The sequence below is a fragment of the Pelophylax lessonae genome, assembly GCF_965119305.1.
Source record: "Pelophylax lessonae genome assembly, contig: HAP1_SCAFFOLD_484, whole genome shotgun sequence".
In the NCBI taxonomy this organism is placed as follows: Eukaryota; Metazoa; Chordata; class Amphibia; order Anura; family Ranidae; genus Pelophylax; species Pelophylax lessonae.
In genome coordinates this window covers 108-26074 of record NW_028119860.1, presented here as the reverse complement: position 1 = coordinate 26074, position 25967 = coordinate 108, and the positions used below count along the sequence as shown (strand labels likewise).

Sequence of the window (25967 nt, the reverse complement as noted above, 5' to 3'; positions counted from 1 at the left end):
TGTCGCGAACATAAAATTCGCCGTTCGCGAACGGCGAACATCGGCGAATGTTCGCGAACCGGCGAACATTGCGAACCGCCATAGACTTTAATAGGCAGGCGAATTTTAAAACCCACAGGGACTCTTTCTGGCCACAATAGTAATGGAAAAGTTGTTTCAAGGGGACAAACACCTGGACTGTGGCATGCCGGAGGGGGATCCATGGCAAAACTCCCATGGAAAATTACGTAGTTGACGCAGAGTCGGGTTTTATACCATAAAGGGCATAAATCACCTAACATTCCTAAATTGTTTGGAATAATGTGCTTTAAAACATCCAGTGTGTGTATACGATCAGGTATGATGTTGTATCGATCAGGTAGTGTAAGGGTTACGCCCGCTTCACAGTGACAGACCAAACTCCCCGTTTAACGCACCGCAAACAACCGCAAACAGAACAGAACCGACCAAAATGGGACAGGAACTGGGCTTTAAGGGTTAGGGTTAGGTTTAGTGTTAGGGGTTAGGGTTACGGTGAGATACTTAGGGTTAGAGTTAGTAACCCTACCCCTACGCCTCTAACCCTAACAGTCTAACCCCAAGCACTAAAAATAACCCTAACCCTAGCCCTAACCCTAATTCTAATTTTTTTTCTGGTTCTGGACATGCTACAGAGCTGAAACTTCACAGGTACACTTTTTAGACCCCCAGACACTGAATCACACAAAAAAAAGTTCTTAAAAATTTTAATTTTTTGTTAGAGAGCCAATTATTGGAAAAATTAAAAAAAAAATAAAAAAAATAAAACATTTCTTTGGATTTAGCATCTGGGGGGTCTAAAAAGTGTACCTGTGAAGTTTCAGCTCTGTAGCATGTCCGGAACCAGAAAAAAATATGAATTAGGGTTAGGGCTAGGGCTAGGGTTAGGCTTAGGGCTAGGGTTAGGGTTAGGGTTATTTTTATGGCTAGGCTTAGAGGGTTAGGGTTAAGGTTAGAGGGTTAGGGTTAAGGTTAGAGGGTTAGGGTTAGAGGGTTAGGGTTAGGTTTAGTGTTAGGGGCTAGGGTTAGGGTTACGGTGGGATACTTAGGGTTAGAGTTAGTAGCCCTACCCCTACCCCTCTAACTCTAACCCTCTAACCCTAAGCACTAAAAATAACCCTAACCCTAGCCCTGACCCTAACCCTAGCCCTAATTCTATTTTTTTTCTGGTTCTGGACATGCTACAGAGCTGAAACTTCACAGGTACACTTTTTAGACCCCCCACCCCCACCCCAGACACTAAATCACACAAAAAAAGTTATTAAAAATTGTCCTCTTTGATAGAGAGCCAATGATTGGAAAAATTAAAAAAAAAATAGAAATAAAAAATTTCTTTGGATTTAGCATCTGGGGGGTCTAAAAAGTGTACCTGTGGAGTTTCAGCTCTGTAGCATGTCCGGAACCAGAAAAAATTACGAATTAGGGTTAGGGCTAGGGTTAGGCTTAGGGCTAGGGTTAGGGTTAGGGCTGGGGTTAGGGTTAGGGTTATTTTTATGGCTAGGCTTAGAGGGTTAGGGTTAAGGTTAGAGGGTTAGGGTTATGGTTAGAGGGTTAGGGTTAGGTTTAGTGTTAGGGGCTAGGGTTACGGTGAGATACTTAGGATTAGAGTTAGTAGCCCTACCCCTACCCCTCTAACTCTAACCCTAAGCACTAAAAATAACCCTAACCTTAGCCCTGACCCTAACCCTAGCCCTAACCCTAATTCTATTTTTTTTCTGGTTCTGGACATGCTACAGAGCTGAAACTTCACAGGTACGCTTTTTAGACCCCCCCCCCAAACAATAAATACAAAGAAATTTTTTTTTAAGTTTTTTTTTTTTTTTTAATTTTTCCAATAATTGTCTCTCTATCAAAAATGAAAATTTTTAAGAACTTTTTTTGTGTGATTTAGTGTCTAGGGGGTCTAAAAAGTGTACCTGTGAAGTTTCAGCTCTGTAGCATGTCCAGAACCAGAAAAAAAATATCATTTTTCAGTAGAGCAGGGATGGTGGGAACCCCTTTTACACCTATATGATCTTTTTTTCTGGTTCTGGACATGCTACAGAGCTGAAACTTCACAGGTACGCTTTTTAGACCCCCCCAGACACTAATGCAAAAAAAGTCATGCCTGCCACCATATATATCAGTGGTGGGTGGGCAGTGGCACTGCAATGGGCACAGTACACTCTGTGGACCTAACAGTCACTGGCACCCAGGCAACTGCAATTATAAAAAATATATATATATTTTTACTTTGCAAGCTGCTGTGCCACCGTATATATATCAGTGGTGGGTGGGCACGCAGTGGCACTACAGTGGGCACAGTACACTCTGTGGACCTGACAGTCACTGGCAGCCCAGGCAACTGCAATAATAAAAAATATATTTTTTTTTTTTCCAATTTGCAACAAGATGCTGTGCCACCGTATATATATCAGTGGTGGGCAGTGCACTGCAGTGGGTACAGTGCACTCTGTGGACCTGACACAGCACTCACTGCAATTATGACAGAGGAAAAAAAAAATATTTTTTTAAATTCAAGGTACTATGCCTGTGCCACCCGAAATGAGTGTGGTGTGCACACAGTACAGTCTGTGGTGGGTCTGTGGCCTCTCACACACAGCGGGCAGGCAACTGCAGTGTACAATAGATATATATATATATATATATCTATATATAAAAATACTCAATTACCAGCCCTAAAAAGGGCTTTTGGGGACACTAGATATATATTATATATATATAAAAAATACTCAATTACCAGCCCTAAAAAGGGCTTTAGGGGACACTAGATATATATATAAAAAAAATTACACAAATACCAGCCCTTAGAAGGGCTTTTTGGGGTGCTGTCAGGATGCTGTCCTTACAGCAGTAGTGGACCAAGAACACTGACTAGCAAGACCAGGAACAATGACTAACAACTGTCCCTAGCTATTAACAGCAGCAGCAGCAGCAACACTCTCCCTGCTCTCACTAACACACTGCTTCAGAATAGGGATGTCCAGTTCATGAACGAATCGTTCTTTTGAATCGATTCTTTTCAGTGAACTGGATGACTCAGTTCTTCTTCCTGAACGACTCGGGAGGAAACAGTTCAGTATTCAGTGAAGGAGAGCTGAGAGCTGCTCTGGGCTGATGGTAATATGATCCTAGAGTGAGGAGCTCAGCTCCTCCCTCTAACCAATCAGTGTCTCCCAGGCCAGCACACTGAAGAACAGGCCAGAAACAAGCTTGTATTGAACCGTTCAGGGGGAAGAGTCGAGTCAGTTCACTGAGTAGTTCAGTACAGCAGTTACTGAGTCAAAAGAATGGAAACCTATGAGTCGGTCTCTGTTAGCACAGTACACTAAAAGAACCATTCATCACCAGCACATACAGCTGTATACATGAAAAGCAGGTTTCTGTGCATGTGAACTGCTTTCTGATGGGCCAACAGAAACCTGCTTTAAATATATACAGCTGTCACCTGAAGTCCTGAACGTGATAATGCTAGCTAATCTGAAAAAGTGTATTGTGTCTGACATACCATAGGCTTGAGAGAGCTCTGAGAAGCCAAGAAGGAGTTAAATCAAAGAAAACATCCCCAGAGAGCTGCCAAACGTATGAGTCACTCCTCTGATTCAGCTCATTTGAATAGAGTTGAGTCGGAGATTCAGTTCACTTGCTTGTCAGTAGACTCGGCAAGTGAACCGAAGATTCGATTCAATGAATCGGTTCATTTCAGTGAGTGACTCGAAATGAACCGATTCACTTCAAAGAGTCGAACTTCCCATCACTACTTCAGAATGATCTAAGATGGATGCTGCCCTTGCTTATTTATAGGAAGTGGGAGGGAGGTATGCTGATTGGCTGGAAATGTGCCTGCTGACTGTGAAGTTCAGGGTCAAACTTTGCCTCAATGATGTATTATAGGGGGCGGACCGAACATCGCATATGTTCGCCCGCAGCGGCGAACGCGAACATGCTAAGTTCGCCGGGAACTGTCCGCCGGTGAACAGTTCGGTACATCTCTAGTGACAAATCTCCAGAATGAAGAAAATTTTACGACCCCGTAAGTGGAGGAATGTTCTGACCCTGAAGGGGTTGATCTAGGTTTTCACACTATATATGTGTGTATCATCATCTGCTGGAGATAAAATACGTCACAGTGACTATGGAGGAAGAGGACGGACATGACAGGGGGTTACTGGGTGTAAATAGAAAATAAGATCTTGTTACCTCCTCTGCTGCCGCTTCCAGCAACCTCTCCTCTCTACTTCCTCCCAGTTCACCTTTCACAGTGAACTTCCTTTATATACCTGACATCACTTCCTGTGTTCCATAGAGACTTCCTGTGTGGGTAGAAGTGAGATCACCACCTTGTGGAGCTCAGAGGAACTGAAGTCCCGAGAAACGTCTCATAGTGAGAACACGACCGTGTGCTGTGTGTGTATCAGTGTTAATTTTGGCAGCAAATTTCAATTTAGTTTTAGTCTTAGGACTAAAATGGCATTTTAGTTTTAGTCCCATTTTAGTCTTCTGCAAGTGTTTTAGTTTTAGTTGTATTTAGTCGACTAAAACTCCAGTACATAGTTACATAGTTAGTGAGGTTGAAAAAAGACATCCGTCCATCCAGTTCAACCTATGATGTATGTGTGTGTTTGCTGTTAACCATACATTGTATACCCCTCTATGTTGTGGTCTTTAAGGTGCCCATCTAATAGATTTTTGAAACTATTGATGCTCCCTGCTGATACAACTGCTTGTGGAAGAGAATTCCACATCCTTACTGCTCTTACAGTGACGAACCCCCTACGTACTTTAAGGTTAAACCACTTTTCCTCTAGTTTTAGTGAGTGGCCACGTGTCCTATTGTATTCCCTTTCTCTGAATAGTTTGTTCCTTATGTTAGGGTCGCCAGTACAGTATTTGATATCATATCCCCCCTCAATCGTCTCTTTTCGAGAGATAATAAATCCAGTGCTTGTAGTCTTTCCTCATAGCTGATGTCCTCCATTCCCCTAATTATCTTTGTTGCCCATCTCTGGACTCTCTCCAGTTCCAGCACATCCTTCCTGAGGACCGGTGGCCAGAACTGCACAGTATACTCCAGATGTGGCCGGACCAGAGTCTTGTAGAGAGGGAGAATAATCTCTTTATTTCTGGAGTGAATCCCCTTTTTTATACATCCCAGTATTCTGTTGGCTTTGCTTGCAGCGGCTTGGCATTGCATGCCACTGACAAGCCTGTTGTCTACCAGTACCCCCAGGTCCTTTTCCATCCTAGACTCACCCAGAGGTTCCCCCCCTAGGGAGTAGCTTGCTTTTTGGTTTCTGGCACCCAAGTGCATTTCTTTAAATTTTTCAACATTAAACCTCATCTGCCATGTAGTTGCCCACCCCATTATTTTGTTTAGGTCCGCTTGTAAGGTTTCCACATCCTGCATAGAAGATATTGGCATGCTTAGTTTAGTATCATCCGCAAATACTGAGATTGTACTCGATATCCCCTCCTCTAGATCATTTATGAATAAATTAAACAGGATTGGTCCCAGGACAGAACCTTGGGGGACCCACTTTCCACACCCGCCCAATCCGAGTACTCCCCATTAATCACCACCCTTTGCACTCTTCCCTGGAGCCAGTTCTCTATCCAGGCACTCACCTTATGGTCCATACCTACCTTCCTTAGTTTGTACAGTAAGCGTTTGTGGGGAACGGTGTCAAAGGCCTTTGCAAAGTCCAGATACACCACATCCACAAGCCTTCCTTTATCTAGGTGGCAGCTCACTTCATCATAGAAGGTTAATAGATTGGTTTGGCAAGAACGTTTTTTCATGAATCCATGCTAATTACTACTTATAATACCATTTTCATTACTAAAGTCTTGTATGTGGTCCCTTAACATCCCCTCCAAAATCTTGCAGACTACTGATGTTAGGCTGACCGGCCTATAGTTACCCGGGATATATCTCTGCCCTATCCTACATTTTAGTCGACTAAAACTAATTTTAGTCATCTATAATCGAATGAGTGTTGTTCAATTGTAATTTGTAATGCATTATTTAAGCATTTCTCTGCAATTTCCAAACTCATTATATACTACTGCTGGTCCTGGAGTGAAAAATCGAATATGTTATTATTTATGGTATTAAGCTTTGAGCATGCACTAGCACAGCACTACACAGACACAGATTTAGTCATTAAGTGTCACTCCACATGGTTTGCAAAGGGTCTTGTTGTCCTCAAATCAAATGTAAAATACACCCATATATCTTCTCTTCTCTTTCTACCAGTCACAGAGACAGACGCGGTCACGGACATTTCTCTGGATGACAGTGCTGTGTGGATTACAGTGGTCAGAGGAGGCCTGTAATGCTGCAGGACAGTGCTGGATGGTGGTCTTAGGGATGGCCTATAATCTAATGCACAGTGTTGGATGGTGGTCTCAGGTCTAAGGGATGGCCTGTTATGCCCTGGATGCCTGTGGTCAGGTGGTCACTCAGGTGACAGGTCAGACAGAGGAGGCCTGTAATGCTGCTGGACAGTGCTGTAGCCTGGATGGTGGTCTCAGGTCTAAGGGATGGCCTGTAATCTAATGCACAGTGCTGGATGGTGGTCTCAGGTCTAATGGATGGCCTGTTATGCCCTGAATACCTGTGGTGGTCACTCAGGTCAGACAGAGGAGGTCTGTAATGCTGCTGGACAGTGCTGGATGGTGGTCTCAGGTCTAAGGGATGGCCTGTAATCAAATGCACAGTGTTGGATGGTGGTCTCAGGTCTAAGGGATGGCCTGCTATGCCCTGGATGCCTGTGGTCTGGTGGTCACTCAGGTCAGACAGAGGAGGCCTGTAATGCTGCTGGACAGTGCTGGAGCCTGGAAGCTGGTCACAGGTCTAAGGGATGGCCTGTAATGCCCTGGATGCCTGTGGTGGTCAGGTCAGACAGAGGAGGCCTGTAATGCTGCTGGACAGTGCTGGAGCCTGGATGGTGGTCTCAGGTCTAAGGGATGGCATGTTATGCCCTGAATGCCTGTGGTGGTCACTCAGGTCAGACAGAGGAGGCCTGTAATGCTGCTGGACAGTGCTGGAGCATGGATGGTGGTCACAGGTCTAAGGGATGGCTAGTAATGCCCTGGATGCCTGTGGTGGTCAGGTCAGACAGAAGAGGCCTGTAATGCTGCTGGACAGTGCTGGAGCCTGGATGGTGGTCTCAGGTCTAAGGGATGGCCTGTATGCCCTGGATGCCTGTGGTGGTCAGGTCAGACAGAGGAGGCCTGTAATGCTGCTGGACAGTGCTGGAGCCTGAATGGTGGTCACAGGTCTAAGGGATGGCCTTTAATGCCCTGGATGCCTGTGGTGGTCAGGTCAGACAGAGGAGGCCTGTAATGCTGTTGGACAGTGCTGGAGCCTGAAAGTGGTCTCAAGTCTAAGGGATGGCCTGTAATGCCCTGGATGCCTGTAGTTGTCAGGACAGACAGAGGAGGCCTTTAATGCTGCTGGACAGTGCTGGAGCCTGGATGGTGGTCTTAGGTCTAAGGGGTGGCCTGTAATGCCCTGGATGCCTGTGGTGGTCACTCAGGTCAGACAGAGGAGGCCTGTAATGCTGCTGGACAGTGCTGGAGCCTAGATGGTGGTCACAGGTCTAAGGGATGGCTAGTAATGCCCTGGATGCCTGTGGTGGTCAGGTCAGACAGAAGAGGCCTGTAATGCTGCTGGACAGTGCTGGAGCCTGGATGGTGGTCTCAGGTCTAAGGGATGGCCTGTATGCCCTGGATGCCTGTGGTGGTCAGGTCAGACAGAGGAGGCCTGTAATGCTGCTGGACAGTGCTGGAGCCTGAATGGTGGTCACAGGTCTAAGGGATGGCCTTTAATGCCCTGGATGCCTGTGGTGGTCAGGTCAGACAGAGGAGGCCTGTAATGCTGTTGGACAGTGCTGGAGCCTGAAAGTGGTCTCAAGTCTAAGGGATGGCCTGTAATGCCCTGGATGCCTGTAGTTGTCAGGACAGACAGAGGAGGCCTTTAATGCTGCTGGACAGTGCTGGAGCCTGGATGGTGGTCTTAGGTCTAAGGGGTGGCCTGTAATGCCCTGGATGCCTGTGGTGGTCAGGTCAGACAGCGGAGGACTGTAATGGTGCTGGACAGTGCTGGAGCCTGGATGGTGGTCTCAGGTCTAAGGGATGGCCTGTAATGCACACAGTGCTGGATGGTGGTCTCAGTCTAAGGGATGGACTGTAATGCCCTGGATGCCTATGGAGGTCAGGTCAGAGGAGGCCTGAAATGCTGCTGCAGTGCACACAGTGCTGGATGGTGGTCTCAGGTCTAAGGGATGGCCGGATGCCTGTGGTCATGGTCAGGTCAGAGAGGAGGCCTGTAATGCTGCTGCCTGCAGTCAGCGCACACAGCACAGTGCTGCTCAGAGTGCTGGATGGGGGGTCTCAGTTTTAAGGGTGGTCTCTGGTCTGACTCTGAACTGAAGTTGAACAGGATGGGCTGGGCGGGCCTCAGCGGCCTATGCACGCACACACAGTCCTGGATGGCGGATGCCAGTGGTCTGAGGGGACTCAGGGGAGGCAGTAATAGCTGGCCTGGCTGTTGCAACTCACACAGTGGGTGCTCTGCTCTGGATGTGGTGGTGAGTGCCACTGCCTGGTCGTCTGCCGTGTGATGATGTGATTGTGACTGAGTCGGGCCTGGCTCTGGCTGTAGTGCTCTGGTGCGGTGACTGGTCTCGACTCTCTTGTAGTAGTCATCACGTCGGACGTCACGGGGCACACCCCGCCAGACGCCGCACAGTCGCTTACTGGGAGCGGAAGCAGGCGGAGCCCCCGTGAAAACCGGAAGTTGGGTAAACATCCTTGTCTCACATTCTCGTTTTGTTTTCATTCGTTAACGAAAACGGATTTGATTTTCGTCATAGCTGTCGTCATTTGACGAAAATGTGCTATACTTTGGGTCTCATTTTCCTCAGTTGAAAAATGCAGGTGATAAAATCAGTGACGAAAACATTTTCATTGACGAAATTAACACTGCTTTACAGGCACATTCAGAGAACCCCCCAGGCACGATATTTGAAGGAATTTTTCATTTTTATAGTTTCACTTAAAGCTTCATTAAAACCAGTAAATCAGTGCTCCTTTAAAAACAATAATTTTTAAAAACGTTTTTTTTCATTGATACATGTTCCCCAGGTCAGGACCCAGACCCCCATACACTTTTTTTGGGCAATAACTTGCATTTAAGCCTTCAAAATGAGGCCATTTGATTTTCGAGGTTCGAGTCCCATAGACTTCAATGTGGTTTGTTTGTTCGAACAAACTTTTCCTCTGTTTGCGGTGTTCTGGTGCGAACCGAACCGGGGGGGTGTGAGGTGATCAGGGTGTCACCAGTGCAGAGCAGTACAGCACCATCATATGACTGGTGTGGGGTGATCAGGGTGTCACCAGTACAGTACATCGCCATCATGTGACTGGTGTGGGGTGATCAGGGTGTCACCAGTACAGTACAGCGCCATCATATGACTGGTGTGGGGTGATCAGGGTGTCACCAGTACAGTACAGCTCCATCATGTGACTGGTGTGGGGTGATCAGGGTGTCACCAGTACAGTACAGCACCATCATATGACTGGTGAGGGGTGATCAGGGACACTGACTGGTGACAGTATATTAAAAAAATAAATAAACAATAATACTTTTTGGATTCCACTTTTTTAAACATTTTTTTTTTAACTACGTGTTTTCTACATGCTGCCATTAGAGTATTTAAGTGTCACTATAGTGACATTATACTACCCTGAGGGGGTGATAAAGGACTTTTTTTTCTACACTGTTGTTGCTGATAATCACTGTTATAATGGCTTTCCATTTATTACAGTTTGCTTACTGTTGGCATGCTATGATTGGCTACAGCTGGTAGACATTGCCAGGTACCATGTGATGGCTGTGGGACAATCACAACATTATCACAACATTAAGCAAGCTGTTCATGAATGAAAGCCACTCATGACAGTTTTCTTATATCTTCTCATGTGATCGCTATGACTGGTCACATGATACCCCGTGTGCCCACAGTGACTGGGTACTGACCACCAAGATCAGCTGTCCACCGGACACAGCGGTCATGGGGGAGCGCTAGTGTGCATGTGTTAGGTAAGGTACGGGAATGTCACCTAGCATGGCTGTGCCGCCTGTCCTCATAAGATGTACTGTGGGCAGGTGACAAATAAATAAATATTTTCTGACATTTAGGGGTCTGTTCATAAAAGATTTGCATAGCAATTAGCGCAGTGATAGGCCGTGTATATTCTGTGAATGGGGTATAATAAAATGCTATTGGGCTATTTTCTGAGCTGGTCGAATGGTTTCTAATGATTTAAAATGAAGAATAATGTATTCAGCCACTAAATGGAGCTAATTCCTGTGATACTTATCATCTTCATTACTTTATTAAATACAACCAATATTAATCACAGCTGGGTGAATGCTGGTCACCTTTATCCAATAAATTGTGAAAAATAGACATCTAAGTGTTTGTGAAAGGTTACACCACAAAATGTACTCAGCCAATGAAAGGTAATGACTCCATTTTTATATTTCTACTGCTATCAATGGCCAACACGGTACAACACTTCATCCATGTCTTTGATCTCTGATCTCATGATGAACATCAGCCATGGAGTATATCTGAGGTGTATATCAGGGTGTGCTTCTTCCCCACATGAGAGCTGTGATGTCCAGCAACATTCATATAGAAGACATTTCCCGCACTCGAGGCACTAATACACCTCGAGGGTTGTGTGGGATCCCTGATGTACAGGAAGACAGGACTTCAGTGAGGAACAATTCCCTCACTCAGGACAGGAAAGGGCTTCTGCCTCGTGTGAGATCTTTGATGTCTGGAAAGATCGGACTTCTGTGAAAAACATTTCCCACACTCAGGACAGGAAAGTGGCTTTTCTCCCGTGTGAGATCTCTGATGTCTGTTAAGACTGGACTTCTTTGAAAAACATTTCCCGCACTCAGGACAGGAATATGGTTTCTCCCCTGTGTGAGATCTCTGATGTATGGAAAGACTGGATTTGTCTGAAAAACATTTCCCGCACTCAGGGCAGGAATACGGCTTCTCACCTGTGTGAGATCTCTGATGTTTGTAAAGATGGGACCTCTGTGAAAAACATTTTTCGCAATCAGGACAGGAATACGGCTTCTCCCCTGTGTGAGATCTTTGATGTGTAACAAGGGTTGATTTTTGTACAAAACATTTTTCGCACTCAGAACAGGAATACGGCTTTTTTCCCATGTGATGTCTCTGATGCCTGTTAAGGTTTGGCTTATCTGAAAAACATTTTCCGCACTCAGGACAGGAATAAGGCTTCTCCCCAGTGTGAGACCTCTGATGTGTGACAAGTTGTCCTTTTACTACAAAACATTTCCCGCACTCGGGACAGGAATACGGCTTCTCACCTTTGTGTAGTCTTTGATGTGTGTGATAAAAGGACTTGTCCGAAAAACATTTCCCGCACTCAGAACAGGAGTATGGTTTTTCCCCTGTGTGAGTCCTTAAATGTGTGGCAAGATCTGATTTTTGTATAAAACATTTCCCGCACTCCGAACAGGAATATGGCTTCTCTCCTGTGTGAATTCTTTTGTGCAGATTAAAACCAGATTTAAAACTAAAACACTTCCCACACTCAGTACAGGAAAACCTCTTATCTGTTGTAAGGACGGCACCGTCCCTCACAGTCTGAGGTTCCTCAGGATAAGAGGAATACGATGGTCCGGCACTGTCCCTCGCAGTCTGAGGTTCCTCAGGATAAGAGGAATACGATGGTCCGGCACTGTCCCTCACAGTCTGAGGTTCCTCAGGATAAGTTGAATACGATGGTCCCGCACTGTCCCTCACAGTCTGAGGTTCCTCAGGATAAGAGGAATACGATGGTCCATCTACACTGTGTGGTGCCGGATGGACATTTGAGGTAGCCGGGTTTTCTCCTGGACTATACTGTGTGATGTCCTCATCTTCTACTTTACAGTCTGGAGACAAAGTGAGACAATCCTCTGAGGTTCTCCTCATCTCCCGTCCATGTACTAAAATAGAAATATAAAGATTATTACTAGACATGAGCAGATTGGTTCCCCTAAACCAGGACTCCGCTCACATCAGACAGCTTTGTCTCTGAGGTCCTTATAATTCCACCCTCAAGGTAACTAGTAAATGCGTCTTCTGATCTCCTACCAGTTTGTTTCTTTATTCATGGACCTTAGTCTCTTGTATCATGTCTGCACAGTCTCTGACCATCTCTTGTGTCATGTCCTCACAGTCCCTGACCATCTCTTGTATCATGTCTGCACAGTCTCTGACCATCTCTTGTATCATGTCCTCACAGTCCCTGACCATCTCTTGTATCATGTCCTCACAGTCCATGACCATCTCTTGTATCATGTCCGCACAGTCTCTGACCATCTCTTGTATCATGTCCTCACAGTCTGTGACCATCTCCTGTGTCATGTCCGCACAGTCTCTGACCATCTCTTGTATCATGTCCGCACAGTCTCTGACCATCTCTTGTATAATGTCCGCACAGTCTCTGACCATCTCTTGTGTCATGTCCGCACAGCCTCTGACCATCTCTTGTATCATGTCCGCACAGTCTCTGGCCATCTTCTGTGTCATGTCTGCACAGTCTCTGACCACCTCCTGTGTCATGTTCACACAGTCTCTTACCATCTCTTGTGTCATGTCCGCACAGTCTCTGACCACCTCCTGTATCATGTCTGCAGTCTCTGACCATCTCTTGTAATGAAAAACATAGAGTATATAGTGCAGGGGTCAGGAGTATGTAATGTACAACATAAGAGTATATAGTGCAGGGATCAGGATTATGTAATGTACAACATAGAGTATATAGTGCAGAGGTAAGGAGTATGTTATATACAACATAGAGTATACAGTGCAGGGGTCAAAAGTATGTAATATACAATATAAATTATACAGTGTAAGGGTCAGAACTCATAATATTTGTGTTCAGTAATCAGTTACAGAGGTCCCACACCGCTGCCTCCCATCTTCTGAGACTGCACTCAGTGACTTGGGTGTGAGACTATACAGACATATTCCTCCACCCAGCACAGCCAGGAGACAACAGAGCAAGTAACCCCGGGAGAATTGTTCTGTCAGAGATTTTACTAGACCCAGGTATGGGGCAGAGTACTCAAAGAACATACCCCAGATGCTTAGATCTAGTAACTCCTCTGGTGAAAATGAACATTTTCCTGCCAGCTGAACCCCAGAATCTCCATAAATCCAGTCTAGATACATAAATTGTGTCTGCAGCACAGAGAAGGAAGATTATCTGAGAGAAATACAGGAATACAGGATGGGGAACACAGCTCAGGAAAGTGACCAGGGGATTACAGGCTGATATCACCCAGTCCCCGCCCTACTCTGTACCAATCAGTGAGCAGTATGGGTGGAGGAATGTATTTAGTGTTAATGACCCACCTGTGCTGATCTCTGTAGGAGTGTCCTCCTCTATAAATGTCCCCGTTATTCCATCCTCCTCCATAGACTGCTGATCATCCCTCACATACGTCTCTTCTTCTTCTGCTTTAATCTCAACTTTTATATCAATTGGATCTTCACTCTAAACCAAGAAAATGAGAGAAATATCATCAGAAAACTATAAGGTCACTTAAAAATTCCACACATCATCTCCATGAGTCCATGTTCTAGATTCTCAGTCTGCTCCACCAACCTTATAACAGTGAGGGATGGTGTGACCTTCCTGTGTGGAATCCCGGGAATACAGAGGACAGGGACATCTCTCTGGTGGGTTCCTGGTATTAGGTGGCTCCATCATATCCTTGTGTCCTTCTGAAAACTCCTCCATCACTCCATACTCCTCATCCTCCTCTTTATACTCTTCTTTAACAACAATATTATACGCACTGAGGTTTCCACTCTAAATATATAATAAAACATTCATTGTAACAAACATACTGTGTATAAATCATAACTACCAATAATTTTCAATCATCTACCTGATGATGGTGGGGGATGGTGTGACCTTCCTGTGTGGAATCCCGGGAATACAGAGGACGGGGACATCTCTCTGGTGAATTTCTGTAGCTGGATGACTCCACCATAGTGTCCTGATACAGATCTTTGTGTTCTTTTAGAAACTCTGACTCCTCCATCACCCCATCCTCATCATCCTCCTCTTTTATCTCTTCTTTAACTTCAACTTTAGAATCTCTCAGGTTTCCACTCTGAATATATAATAAAAATGACATCAATGGTAACAATGCAGATAATGTACAGATCCTAATGATACTATCAGTGATTGTTCCTCATCTACCTGATGATGGTGAGGGATGGTGTGACCTTCCTGTGTGGAATCCCGGGAATACAGAGGACGGGGACATCTCTCTGGTGGATTCCTGGTATTACGTGGCTCCATCATAGCCTTGGGTCCTAAGAACTCCTCCATAACTCCATACTTCTCCTTGTCTTTATATTCTTCTTTAACATCAATATTATCATCCCCGAGGTTTCCACTCTCAAAGATCTAAAAAAACATTCATTGTAACAAACATGCTGTGTATTAATCAGAACCAATAATTGTCAATCTTCTACCTGATGATGGTGAGGGATGGTGTGACCATCTTGGGAGGCAGGCATAACATCTAAACTTCTGTATAACTTGTGTATATGTACACACACACATATATGTATATATACACATATGCACATACACACATATAGGTGTGATAGGAGCAGAACCCCATCCCTGTAAATAATTTCATTAGCGCAGGGATGGGGTTCTGCTACTTTCACACCTATATGTGTGTGTGTATATATATATATATATATATGTGTGTGTTTGTGTGTGTGTGTGTATATACCCCTATATAGAAGTTCAGATGTCATGCTTGCCTCCAAAGATGCCCGAAAAATGCCCAATAAACGCCTGAAACAAAAACGCCCAGGTGTGAAAGTAGCGGAACCCCATCCGTGCGCTAATAAAAATTCTAAGAAAAATTATCTTTTTTTTTCTAGTTCTGGACATGCTACAGAGCTGAAACTTCACAGGTACACCCTTTAGACCCCCAGACACTAAATCCAAAGAAATCTCTTTTTTTTTCAATAATTTTTTCAACAATTGTCTCTCTATCAAAAATGACAATTTTTAAGAACTTTTTTTGTGTGATTAATAGTCCCTGGGGCATGACCCAGAACCCTAGGCACTTTTTAGGGGCATTTATTGGGTTTTAGGGCTTCAAAATTATGTTTTTTGATTATCAAAGTTCGGGTCCCATTGATTTCAATGGGGTTCTGGAATCTGGGAAGTTCGGGTGTTCTGGTCGAACCAAACTTTTCAAAAGTTCGATCATCCCTAATGGTCATATGATCTCCAGATTTCACAGGAGGAAAACTCTAGATATGAACACAAATAGTAAAATCAAATGATTTTCCATGAATCCTCTCCTCACAATTCAGGTCTCCATTTTTTAAAAGCCCCACTGAGGTATAATTTACCCACACAGGACCCCCACACTACGCAGGTTAAAAGTTTACTGCAGGCATTTTGACATCATTACATACAACACAGGACCAACAGATCCACTTTGAAAGTGAGGATGCCAAGGATCCACCCACATCCTAAGAGCATCAGAAAAAAAGCCAGATGGAGGGACATTTAGAGGAGGAGCTGTGAGGTCAGTGTGATGTCATAGGACATCTAGACTGATTGGAGGAACATTTGGATGGGGGGATTTGAGGGGCCCTCCATATAAGCCTCCTGTGCAAACAAAATTGTCGTTCCTGGGTGTGTCCTACCTCTCCTAAACTAAAGAGTGAACTTTGACCTTTACCATACAGAAAGAAATCTCTCATGTGAGCAGGTGACGTGCGGAGGAATGGAGTGTAAATAGCAGACGATTTTTTCCAGAGTTCCTAATGGTGGGGATGGATTTTGCTGCATGCTGGTGCCAAGTTTCCACCCCCCAGGGTCACTGCAGGTGTGGAGAAAAGCTGTGTAAGAGGATATGGAGGAGAGATGAGGAGGAGATCCAGGAATCAGGATAAAGGTCAGGACAAGCAACAGACGAGCGCATGCAAGAGATGAAGCCGGGGTCACTACACAGAAAATCAATCCAAGGAAACAACAGGCAGGACGAGGAATAGCAAGAAGGAGCTCAGAGACAAATGAGAATATTGCTCAGCCAATGGGAGATTATCTCAGCATGACTTACATAATGAAGGAGATGAGGGGGAGGGGAGGAAGTCACTTAAGGTGACCATAGATACATGGAAATTCAGCTGGTTCAGCAGGGATCGGTCACATTTCCATCCATGTGTGGTCAGCTTTGGAAGAAGGATACATTAATCATCATCTGATCCTCCCTGAAGGGGTTAATCTACGTTTTACCTCCTCTGCCGCCAGTTCCTGCAGTGTCTCCCTCTACGTCCTATGGAATGTCCTATCTGTTCCTGACATCACTTCCTGTCTGTATTCCATAGAGACTTCCTGTCTGGGTAGAAGTGAGATCACCACCTTGTGGAGCTCAAGGGAACTGCAGCCCTGAGAACCGTTTGGTAGTGTGAACACGGCCTTGTGCTGTGTGTGTATGTACTGTATATCCTTCCCCTTTCTCTCCTCCCTGAGTGTGTATGAAGAGGCGGAGCTCCTGCTGGAACAGCGGTCAGAGGAGGAAGCCGAGTCTAGGAGGGAGACTAACAGAAAGCGCAGCAGACTTGCAGGAGTGAGCGAGGAGGATTCAGTTCCTTTGCCATCGGAGGTGAGGGGAGTGTGAAGGATGTTTGTGACTCTGGTAGCTGAAAAGCTGGGAGTCATATTGCTCTGGTGAGTGGGGAAGCACTACTAAGGGGGCGCCCTCACCATCACGTGTGTAAGAGGTGGAAGAAGGCGTGGCTACACTACAGCTGGCACAGTTTGGAGCACGGAGAACTTTCACACCTTATCAACTTTTCATTCATTTGTGGACTTTTTTGGAGCAACAGAACTTTGTTAAAGTAGATGCAAAGTGGAAGCAGTGGACTTGCAGAGAACACTATATTGAGCAAAAAATATTGTATGATTACATGAATTTGCACAGGTTATTACTTTATAGAAAATATTATAAGATAATGAAGTAGGTGTAAAGTGGAAGCAGGAGATCTTACGGGGACGGCATCTTGAGCACAAAGCACTTTATGTTGTATATGAATTTTTACATGGATCAGTTTACTTCATTTATTGATAAACACCATAAGATGAATGAAGTAGGTGTAAATCTCGACCTAGGGAACACAAGGGAGGTGCAGTGTGTAATCCTCCTATCCTCACAGAGCACCTTCCAGGTTCTCCACTCTCCTCTCTCTCATCATTTGAAGCTCACTGTATATGTCTATTTTCTCCAATTTCCTCTAGAATTGCTGTGATCTATCGGCCCGCTGGACCGGTATTAACTTTCCTTGATGACTTCTCTGCCTGGCTGCCCTACTTTCTCTCTTCTGAAATCCCCACAATCATTCTCAGCGACTTCAACATCCCTGTTACTACGAACACTTCTGCTACTTCCAAACTTCTCAGTCTAACCTCCGCATATGGCCTGAAGAAATGGGTGCACAATGGATAGAGGCTTCTACTCACTCTGGTGGCAACACCCTCAGCCTTGTATTCTCCCACCTATGTACTCCATGCATCCTCTCCAACAATCCTCTCCCTCTCTATATACACCACTAGGGATGGGCGAGCGGTTTGGGCCGAGGAGAACTTTACCAATCAGCCGAATTTTCTGTGCGCTCTGTGTTTTCTTTTTTTTTTTTTACTATTTACATCCCGCCGAGTGCACAGTCAATAGGCTGTTAAGAAGCAAAACCGGAAAGCTGGCCGCTGGGTCCTTAACAAGGAATGAGTCATGAGCTGTCAGTTGGCTTCCCAGATGACAGCGGAATGTAAAAAAAAGAATTGCCGGTAAGAAGAAAATCGGGGAGAAATCGGCGTCTAGTCCCCCAAAATACATACCAGGCCCTTTGGGTCTGGCATGAATTTTAAGGGGAACTCCATGCCAAAATTTAAAAAACAAATGGCATGAGGTGCCCCCAAAATCTATACCTGACCCTTATCCGAGCATGCAGCCTGGCAGGCAAGGAAAGAGGGGGACAGACGAGTGCCCCCCCTGAATCATACCAGGCCACATGCCCTCAACATGTTCCTATGTTGATAGGGACAAGGGCCTCTTCCCCAAAACCTTGGCCTGTGGTTGCGGGGGCCTGCAGGCAGGGGGCTTATCAGAATCATGAAGCCCCCTTTAACAAGGGGCCCCAGATCCCGCCCCCTATGTGAATGAGTTTGGGGTACATTGTAAGAATAAATGAGGCTATGAGCACGTTTTTCACAATTCCTTCTATAGAAAAATCAAAACAAAAATGTCCTCCAATGTAGATCCATCGTCAATCATGACACCCACTGCACCTCTGGACCCCAAAAAAGAAAACACTCCACCCTCAAGGAATTACAGTCTAACAGTTCTTAAAAAGGTTAGGAGCAGGGCCACCTGGTGACATCATCTGGTGGCCTGCCCCCTTGTGATGTAACTGACTAATACATGTTGGATCGGTGACATCATAAGGGGCAGGGCCACCAGGTGACATCACCAGGTGGCTCTGTCCATTACCTATTTAAAAACTGTCACCCAGCGGAGCAGGCATTCGACAGTTAGCCTTCCTCGTGGGTGGAGGTTTGTTTTTCTTTTTTTGGCTCGGCGGTGCAGCGGTCGTTGTGATTGACGATGGATCTACTTCAGGGGACATTATTTGTTTTTTTATTTTTATTTTTTTAATAAAGGAACTGTCAAAAAGTGGCTCATGTCTTTATTTTTAACACTTTTTTTGGTAAATGAGGGCCAGGATCTGGGGGCCCCCTTTTTCAAGGGGGCTTCCAGATTCCGATTAGCCCCCTGAAGACCTCCCTAACCCAAAACACCCCCCCATGTTGAGGGCATGTGGCCTGGTGTGGTTTGGGGGGCACTTGCTTGTCCTCACCCCTGTCCTGGCCTGCCAGGCTGCGTGCTTAGATAAGGATCCGGTATGGATTTTGGGGGGGGAAGATACGCCATTTAAAAAAAAAATGGTGTGGGGTTTCCCCTAAAAATCTATACCAGACCCTTATCCAAGCATGCAGCCTTTTTTGGGCCTGGTATGGATGGGGCCTGGTATAGATGGTGGGGACCCCACGTGTTTTTTTTTTCCCATTTTTTATCTTCCTTGCCAACAATTATTTTTTTTTACATTCAGCTGTCTGCGGGAGAGCCTGCTGACAGCTGATGACTCATTTGTTGGTAAGGACGCTGTGGCGGGTTTCCGGCCTCACTTCTTAACAACCTATTGACTGTGCACTCGTCGGGATGTAAATAGTAAAATAAATAGAAGAAACGCAGAGCACACAGAAAATATGGGTGTTTGGCGAACACCTGAAGGGCCATTTTGGGCTGAAGTTATCCTCAGTCCAAACCACTCGCCCATCCCTAGTGGTGTTTAGAGGGAGGGAGAGGATTGTTGGAGAGGTTGCATGGAGTGCATAGGTGGGAGAATACAAGGCTGAGGGTGTTGCCACCAGAGTGAGTAGAAGCCTCTATCCATTGTGTATCCATTGCTTCAGGCCAAATGAGGAGGTTACACTAAAACATTTAGAAGTAGCAAAAGTGTTTGTAGTAACTGGGATGTTGAAGTCACAGAGAATGATTGTGGGGATTTCAAAGGGCCTGGTATTGACCGGGGGGAACCCCCACACTGTTATTTTTATTTATTTATTTATATTGCCGACAATTGATTAGAATCAATTTAAATGTAATTTTTGTTACTTTATAAATGTCAGTTTTACTGCAGCAGGTTCTATACACAGTACAGATACACCACTTTACAGGCAGACTAAGGCTGGATACACACTATACAACTTTGTTGTTAGATTTACCTTCAACTATGTAGTGTAAGGGCCTGCCTGACTGCATACAAATTGAAACTGTTTAGGTTTGGAAATTGGAAAAAATCGAAATAAAATTAAATAGTGCGTATCCAGTTTAAGGGGACCCCCAGGCACTATATTTAAAGGAATTTTTCTTTTTTTTTTCATTTTAAGCATTAATAAAATCACTGCTCCTTTGAAAACAATATTTTGTAAAAAAAAAAAAAAATTGCATTGATAGTATCAAACATGAAAAAATAATAATAATAATAAAAAAAAGACAAAGAAAACCACGCACACAGAAATTTCTGGTGTTGGGCGAATGGCCAAACGGATGATGTTCAAGCCAAACTTATGCCCGTCCTGAACCATTTACCCATCCCTACTCCCTGGTTATCTCTCGCCTCGACTACTGCAACTCCCTCCTCATTGGCTTACCTTTACATATGATATCCCTCCCCTCATGAATGCTACTGCCAGACTCATCCACCTCACAAACCGCTCAGCATCTGCTACCCCTCTCTGCCAATCCCTCCATTAGTTGCCACTCACCCTACAAATTTAAATTAAAAATACTAATGGTAACTTACAAAGCCATCCACAACTCCGCCCAAGCTACACCACTAACCTGGTCTCAATATTCCAACCAAATCATCCTCTTCGATCTTCCCAATATCTCCTGCTTTCTAGTTCCCTTGTCACCTCCTCCCACCTCCAGGACTTCTCCCGACCCTCTGGTATCCCATAGAACTCCCTACCCCAATCTGTCTCACTATCTCTTACTCTATCCACCTTTTGGTGTTCCCTGAAAATTCATCTCTTCAGAGAAGCCTATTCTGCCCCCACCTAATAACTGTACTTTTATTTTCTCCATCAGCCTATCCTCCACAGTTATTACCTTTTGTATCACTTGACCCTCCCTCCTAGATTGTAAGCTCAAAAGAGCAGGACCCTCCGATTCCTCCTGTATTGAACTTTATTGTAATTGTACTGTTTGCCCTAACATTGTAGAGCCTGCGCAAACTGTTGGCGCTTTATAAATCCTGTATAATAATAATAATAATATATGAGTGCCTAGTCCAGCATTTCTCAGCCAGGGTTCCCCCAAAGGTTCCTAGGGGTTCCTTGTCACTTCCTTGGGCTGTATATGGAAGTGTCACCTACCAGCCTTTCTGGATACTGAAGTCTGTCATCATTGCACGACACACACAATTTTTTCTTTCAATATATTTTTTATTCTAATTTTGATTTTAACAAGAGTGCAAAAAAAAAATGAATAAAATGGTAAAGTAAGAAATCCAATTGGTCAGGAAAATGACTTGTCTGGAATGTGGAGGCGGAGTCAGTAATAATTTGTGTACAATACAATACACAATGTGTTATATTATTATAACAAAGTATTGTAGAAAAGATCACACCATAGAAAATGGGGGAAAGGAGAAAATAAAACCCAGATATGAAGGTGACATTTGTGTACGAGGAACACCTTAATAATTACCACCATTTTATTCTCCAGGGCCTCTGCTTTCAGAAAATATATGTTTGGGGGTTTTATCTAATCTTCAGGCCCAAATCTGCATTTTACCATGTGTGCAAAAATAATGCAAACACAGCTCTGGCAGTAAAAGGGTTAATGTTAGCTAGATGGGATCACTCTGCTGTGGTTACATTAGAGCTTCCCATCTTTATATAAACGTCTCCTGACATTTAGGGGTAAATATTAGAACATTTACATAGCAATTCTCTCAGTGACAATGCATGTACATTCCTTCTGTGTGATTGGGGAAACAATGAAGGTTATTAGGTGATTTGCTGATCTGATTGAATATTTTCCATTGATTTAAAATTAAAAATGTGACATTTGGTAACTAGATGGCTCTAATTGCTATGATGCTTAGCACCATTTAAAGGCCAAATTACGTATTTTTGGTTTTAAATCAATAGTTGGTTTAATCCTGTGGTTTTATTTTGTTTATGCCCTTCAATGTGTACTGTACTCATAAATACATGGGTATGATCTCGGGTATTTGTATGACCCTTCCCCCCCAACATAGGTAACTAAGGGGTCTATGTAGAGAATATGTTGGGTGAGTGTGACAGGCATGTGTCCAGCTGTGACAAATTCTGGCCATATTCTAATAAACACAGTGATTTCCTATAATTGTCAGCTCCAGCTAGTAGCCATAATAAGGCATTAGTTCCAAAATACCTCAATCAGGAAAAATAGTTCAATACTGCATTATGGCCACTAGATGGACCCAATGATCATAGGAAATCACTGAATGAAATAAAATAAGACCAACATTTTTCATGGATGAATGAATGCTTGTCATATTTGTTCATCTATTTTATAAAAACTAAACATGTAAGTGAAGTGGTAGCTATTGAGCCAATCCCTTCACATAATATCTCCCTTCAAAGGGAAAACAGAAATTATTTACAGGAAATAAAACAATATAAATATTTTCCAACCAATAACCTCCACCCAGACAAGATATGTAGAAATATAAAGACAAGCGGTGTTACCTCTCGTGCCGCACTCCGCCAAGCCACCCAAACCCACACAGGAGCAAAGGAAAGAAGTTCTCACCTAGTTTATCTCCGAGTTCTCCTTCCCTCCTGTTGGGGGATGGAAGAAGGATGGACTGAAGACAGAGAGACACGCTTTGGTGTCACCACTGGTAAGTAGAGCCTTGAAATGAAGGAAATCAACTTCAAAATTTCTGTCTTGTCTGTGTAAAGTTTACTGATAAAGATATATGGGATCTCACAGCTTCTAGCTCTGTAACCCGCTATATCATTATCAGTTACCGTCACACAGACAAGCAAGACATTCTGAAGGTGATTCCTTCATTTCATGGCTCTACTTACCACTCTACACCCCAAAATCTACTCAGCCAATGAAAAGCCAACATGGTACAACACTTCATCCATGTCTCTGGTCATCTCTGATCTCCTTATGAAGTGTTTCTTACATGATGAAGATCAGCCATGGAGTATATCTGAGGTGTATATCAAGGTGTGCTTCTTCCCCACATGTCCACCAACATTCATATAGAAGACATTTCCCGCACTCAAGGCACTAATTCACCTCAAGGGTTGTGTGGGATTACTGATGTACAGGAAGACAGGACTTCAGTGAGGAACAATTCCCTCACTCAGGACAGGAAAGTGGCTTCTCCCCCGTGTGAGTTCTCTGATGTGTGTAAAGATTGGATTTCCGTGAAAAAGATCTCCCGCACTCAGGACAGGAAAACGGCTTATCCCCCGTGTGAGATCTCTGATGTGTGTGAAGAGAGAACTTCCGTGAAAAACATTTCCCACACTCAGGACAGGAATACGGCTTCTCCCCTGTGCTCTAATTGCTATGATGCTTAGCACCATCTAAAGGCCAAATTACGTATTTTTGGTTTTAAATCAATAGTTGGTTTAATCCTGTGGTTTTATTTTGTTTATGCCCTTCAATGTGTACTGTACTCATAAATACATGGGTATGATCTCGGGTATTTGTATGACCCCTCCCCCCCAACATAGGTAACTAAGGGGTCTATGTAGAGAATATGTTGGGTGAGTGTGACAGGCATGTGTCCAGCTGTGACAAATTCTGGCCATATTCTAATAAACACAGTGATTTCCTATAATCGTCAGCTCCAGCTAGTAGCCATAATAAGGCATTAGTTCCAAAATACCTCAATCAGGAAAAATAGCTCAATACTGCATTATGGCCACTAGATGGACCCAATGATCATAGGAAATCACTGAATGAAATAAAATAAGACCAACATTTTTCATGGATGAATGAATGCTTGTCATATTTGTTCATCTATTTTATAAAAACTAAACATGTAAGTGAAGTGGTAACTATTGAGCCAATCCCTTCACATAATATCTCCCTTCAAAGGGAAAACAGAAATTATTTACAGAAAATAAAACAATATAAATATTTTCCAACCAATAACCTCCACCCAGACAAGATATGTAGAAATATAAAGACAAGCGGTGTTACCTCTCGTGCCGCACTCCGCCAAGCCACCCAAACCCACACAGGAGCAAAGGAAAGAAGTTCTCACCTAGTTTATCTCCGAGTTCCCCTTCCCTCCTGTTGGGGGATGGAAGAAGGATGGACTGAAGACAGAGAGACACGCTTTGGTGTCACCACTGGTAAGTAGAGCCTTGAAATGAAGGAAATCAACTTCAAAATTTCTGTCTTGTCTGTGTAAAGTTTACTGATAAAGATATATGGGATCTCACAGCTTCTAGCTCTGTAACCCGCTATATCATTATCAGTTACCGTCACACAGACAAGCAAGACATTCTGAAGGTGATTCCTTCATTTCATGGCTCTACTTACCACTCTACACCCCAAAATCTACTCAGCCAATGAAAAGCCAACATGGTACAACACTTCATCCATGTCTCTGGTCATCTCTGATCTCCTTATGAAGTGTTTCTTACATGATGAAGATCAGCCATGGAGTATATCTGAGGTTTATATCAAGGTGTGCTTCTTCCCCACATGTCCACCAACATTCATATAGAAGACATTTCCCGCACTCAAGGCACTAATTCACCTCAAGGGTTGTGTGGGATTACTGATGTACAGGAAGACAGGACTTCAGTGAGGAACAATTCCCTCACTCAGGACAGGAAAGTGGCTTCTCCCCCGTGTGAGTTCTCTGATGTGTGTAAAGATTGGACTTCTGTGAAAAATATTTCCCACACTCAGGACAAGAATACGGCTTCTCCCCCGTGTGAGATCTCTGATGTGTGTGAAGATTAGACATTATTGAAAAACATTTCCCGCACTCAGGACAAGAATACGGCTTCTCCCCTGTGTGAGATCTCTGATGTGTGTAAAGATGGGATCTGTCTAAAAAACATTTCCCGCACTCAGGACAATAAAACGGCTTATCCCCCGTGTGAGATCTCTGATGTGTGTGAAGAGAGAACTTCCGTGAAAAACATTTCCCACACTCAGGACAGGAATACGGCTTCTCCCCCGTGTGAGATCTCTGATGATCGTAAAGATCGGACTTCCGTGAAAAACGTTTCCCACACTCAGGACAGGAAAGTGGCTTCTCCCCCGTGTGAGTTCTCTGATGTGTGTAAAGATTGGATTTCCGTGAAAAACATTTCCCACACTCAGGACAGGAATACGGCTTCTCCCCTGTGTGAGATCTCTGATGTTTGTAAAGATCAGACTTCTGTGAAAAAGATTTCCCGCACTCAAGACAGGAAAACGGTTTCTCCCCTGTGTGAGACCTCTGATGTTTGTAAAGAGAGGACGAGTATGAAAAACATTTCCCACACTCAGGACAGCAATACGGCTTCTCCCCTGTGTGAAATCTCTGATGTTTGTTAAGATTGGACTTCTGTGAAAAAGATTTCCCACACTCAGGACAGGAAAATTGCTTCACCCCCGTGTGAGATTTCTGATGTTTGTAAAGATCGGACTTCTGTGAAAAGCATTTCCCGCAGTCAGAACAGGAAAAGCTCTGATCTGTTGGAAGGACGGCACCGTCCCTCACAGTCTGAGGTTCCTCAGGATAAGAGGAATACGATGGTTCAGCACTGTCCCTCACAGGCGGAGGTTCCTCAGGATAAGAGGAATACGATGATCCGGCACCGTCCCTCACAGTCTGAGGTTCCTCAGGATAAGAGGAATACAATGGTCCGGCACCGTCCCTCACAGTCTGAGGTTCCTCAGGATAAGAGGAATACGATGGTCTGGCACTGTCCCTCACAGTCTGAGGTTCCTCAGGATAAGAGGAATACGATGGTCCATCTACACTGTGTGGTGCCGGATGGAGATTTGAGGTAGCCGGGTTTTCTCCTGGACTATACTGTGTGATGTCCTCATCTTCTACTTTACAGTCTGGAGACAAAGTGAGACAATCCTCTGAGGTTTTCCTCATCTCCCGTCCATGTACTAAAATAGAAATACAAAGATTATTACTAGACATACATCAGCAGATTGGTTCCCCTAAACCAGGACTCCACCCACATCAGACAGCTTTGTCTCT

General features: G+C 44.3%; 2 protein-coding genes across 2 annotated transcripts in view; both read right to left on the bottom strand.

The window, feature by feature from the left end:
• LOC309543894 (uncharacterized protein) overlaps positions 1-25484 on the bottom strand; it is a gene marked incomplete at both ends in the record, with an annotated part of 89354 nt that extends 63870 nt beyond the window's left edge. Inside the window, 2 exons of the mRNA XM_082276308.1 lie at positions 10866-11682; positions 24766-25484. Of these exons, the coding sequence (XP_082132434.1) occupies positions 10866-11682; positions 24766-25484 (1536 nt within the window). The remainder of the gene's footprint in view (positions 1-10865; positions 11683-24765) is intronic.
• LOC309543895 (uncharacterized protein) lies at positions 11841-14466 on the bottom strand (the record flags this gene model as incomplete). Its single annotated transcript, XM_082276309.1, has 5 exons — positions 11841-12064; positions 13479-13620; positions 13732-13938; positions 14018-14245; positions 14335-14466. Coding segments are annotated over 5 exons (933 nt in total), but the record flags the coding sequence as incomplete, so codon positions are not given.
• Positions 25485-25967: the final 483 nt, after the last annotated feature.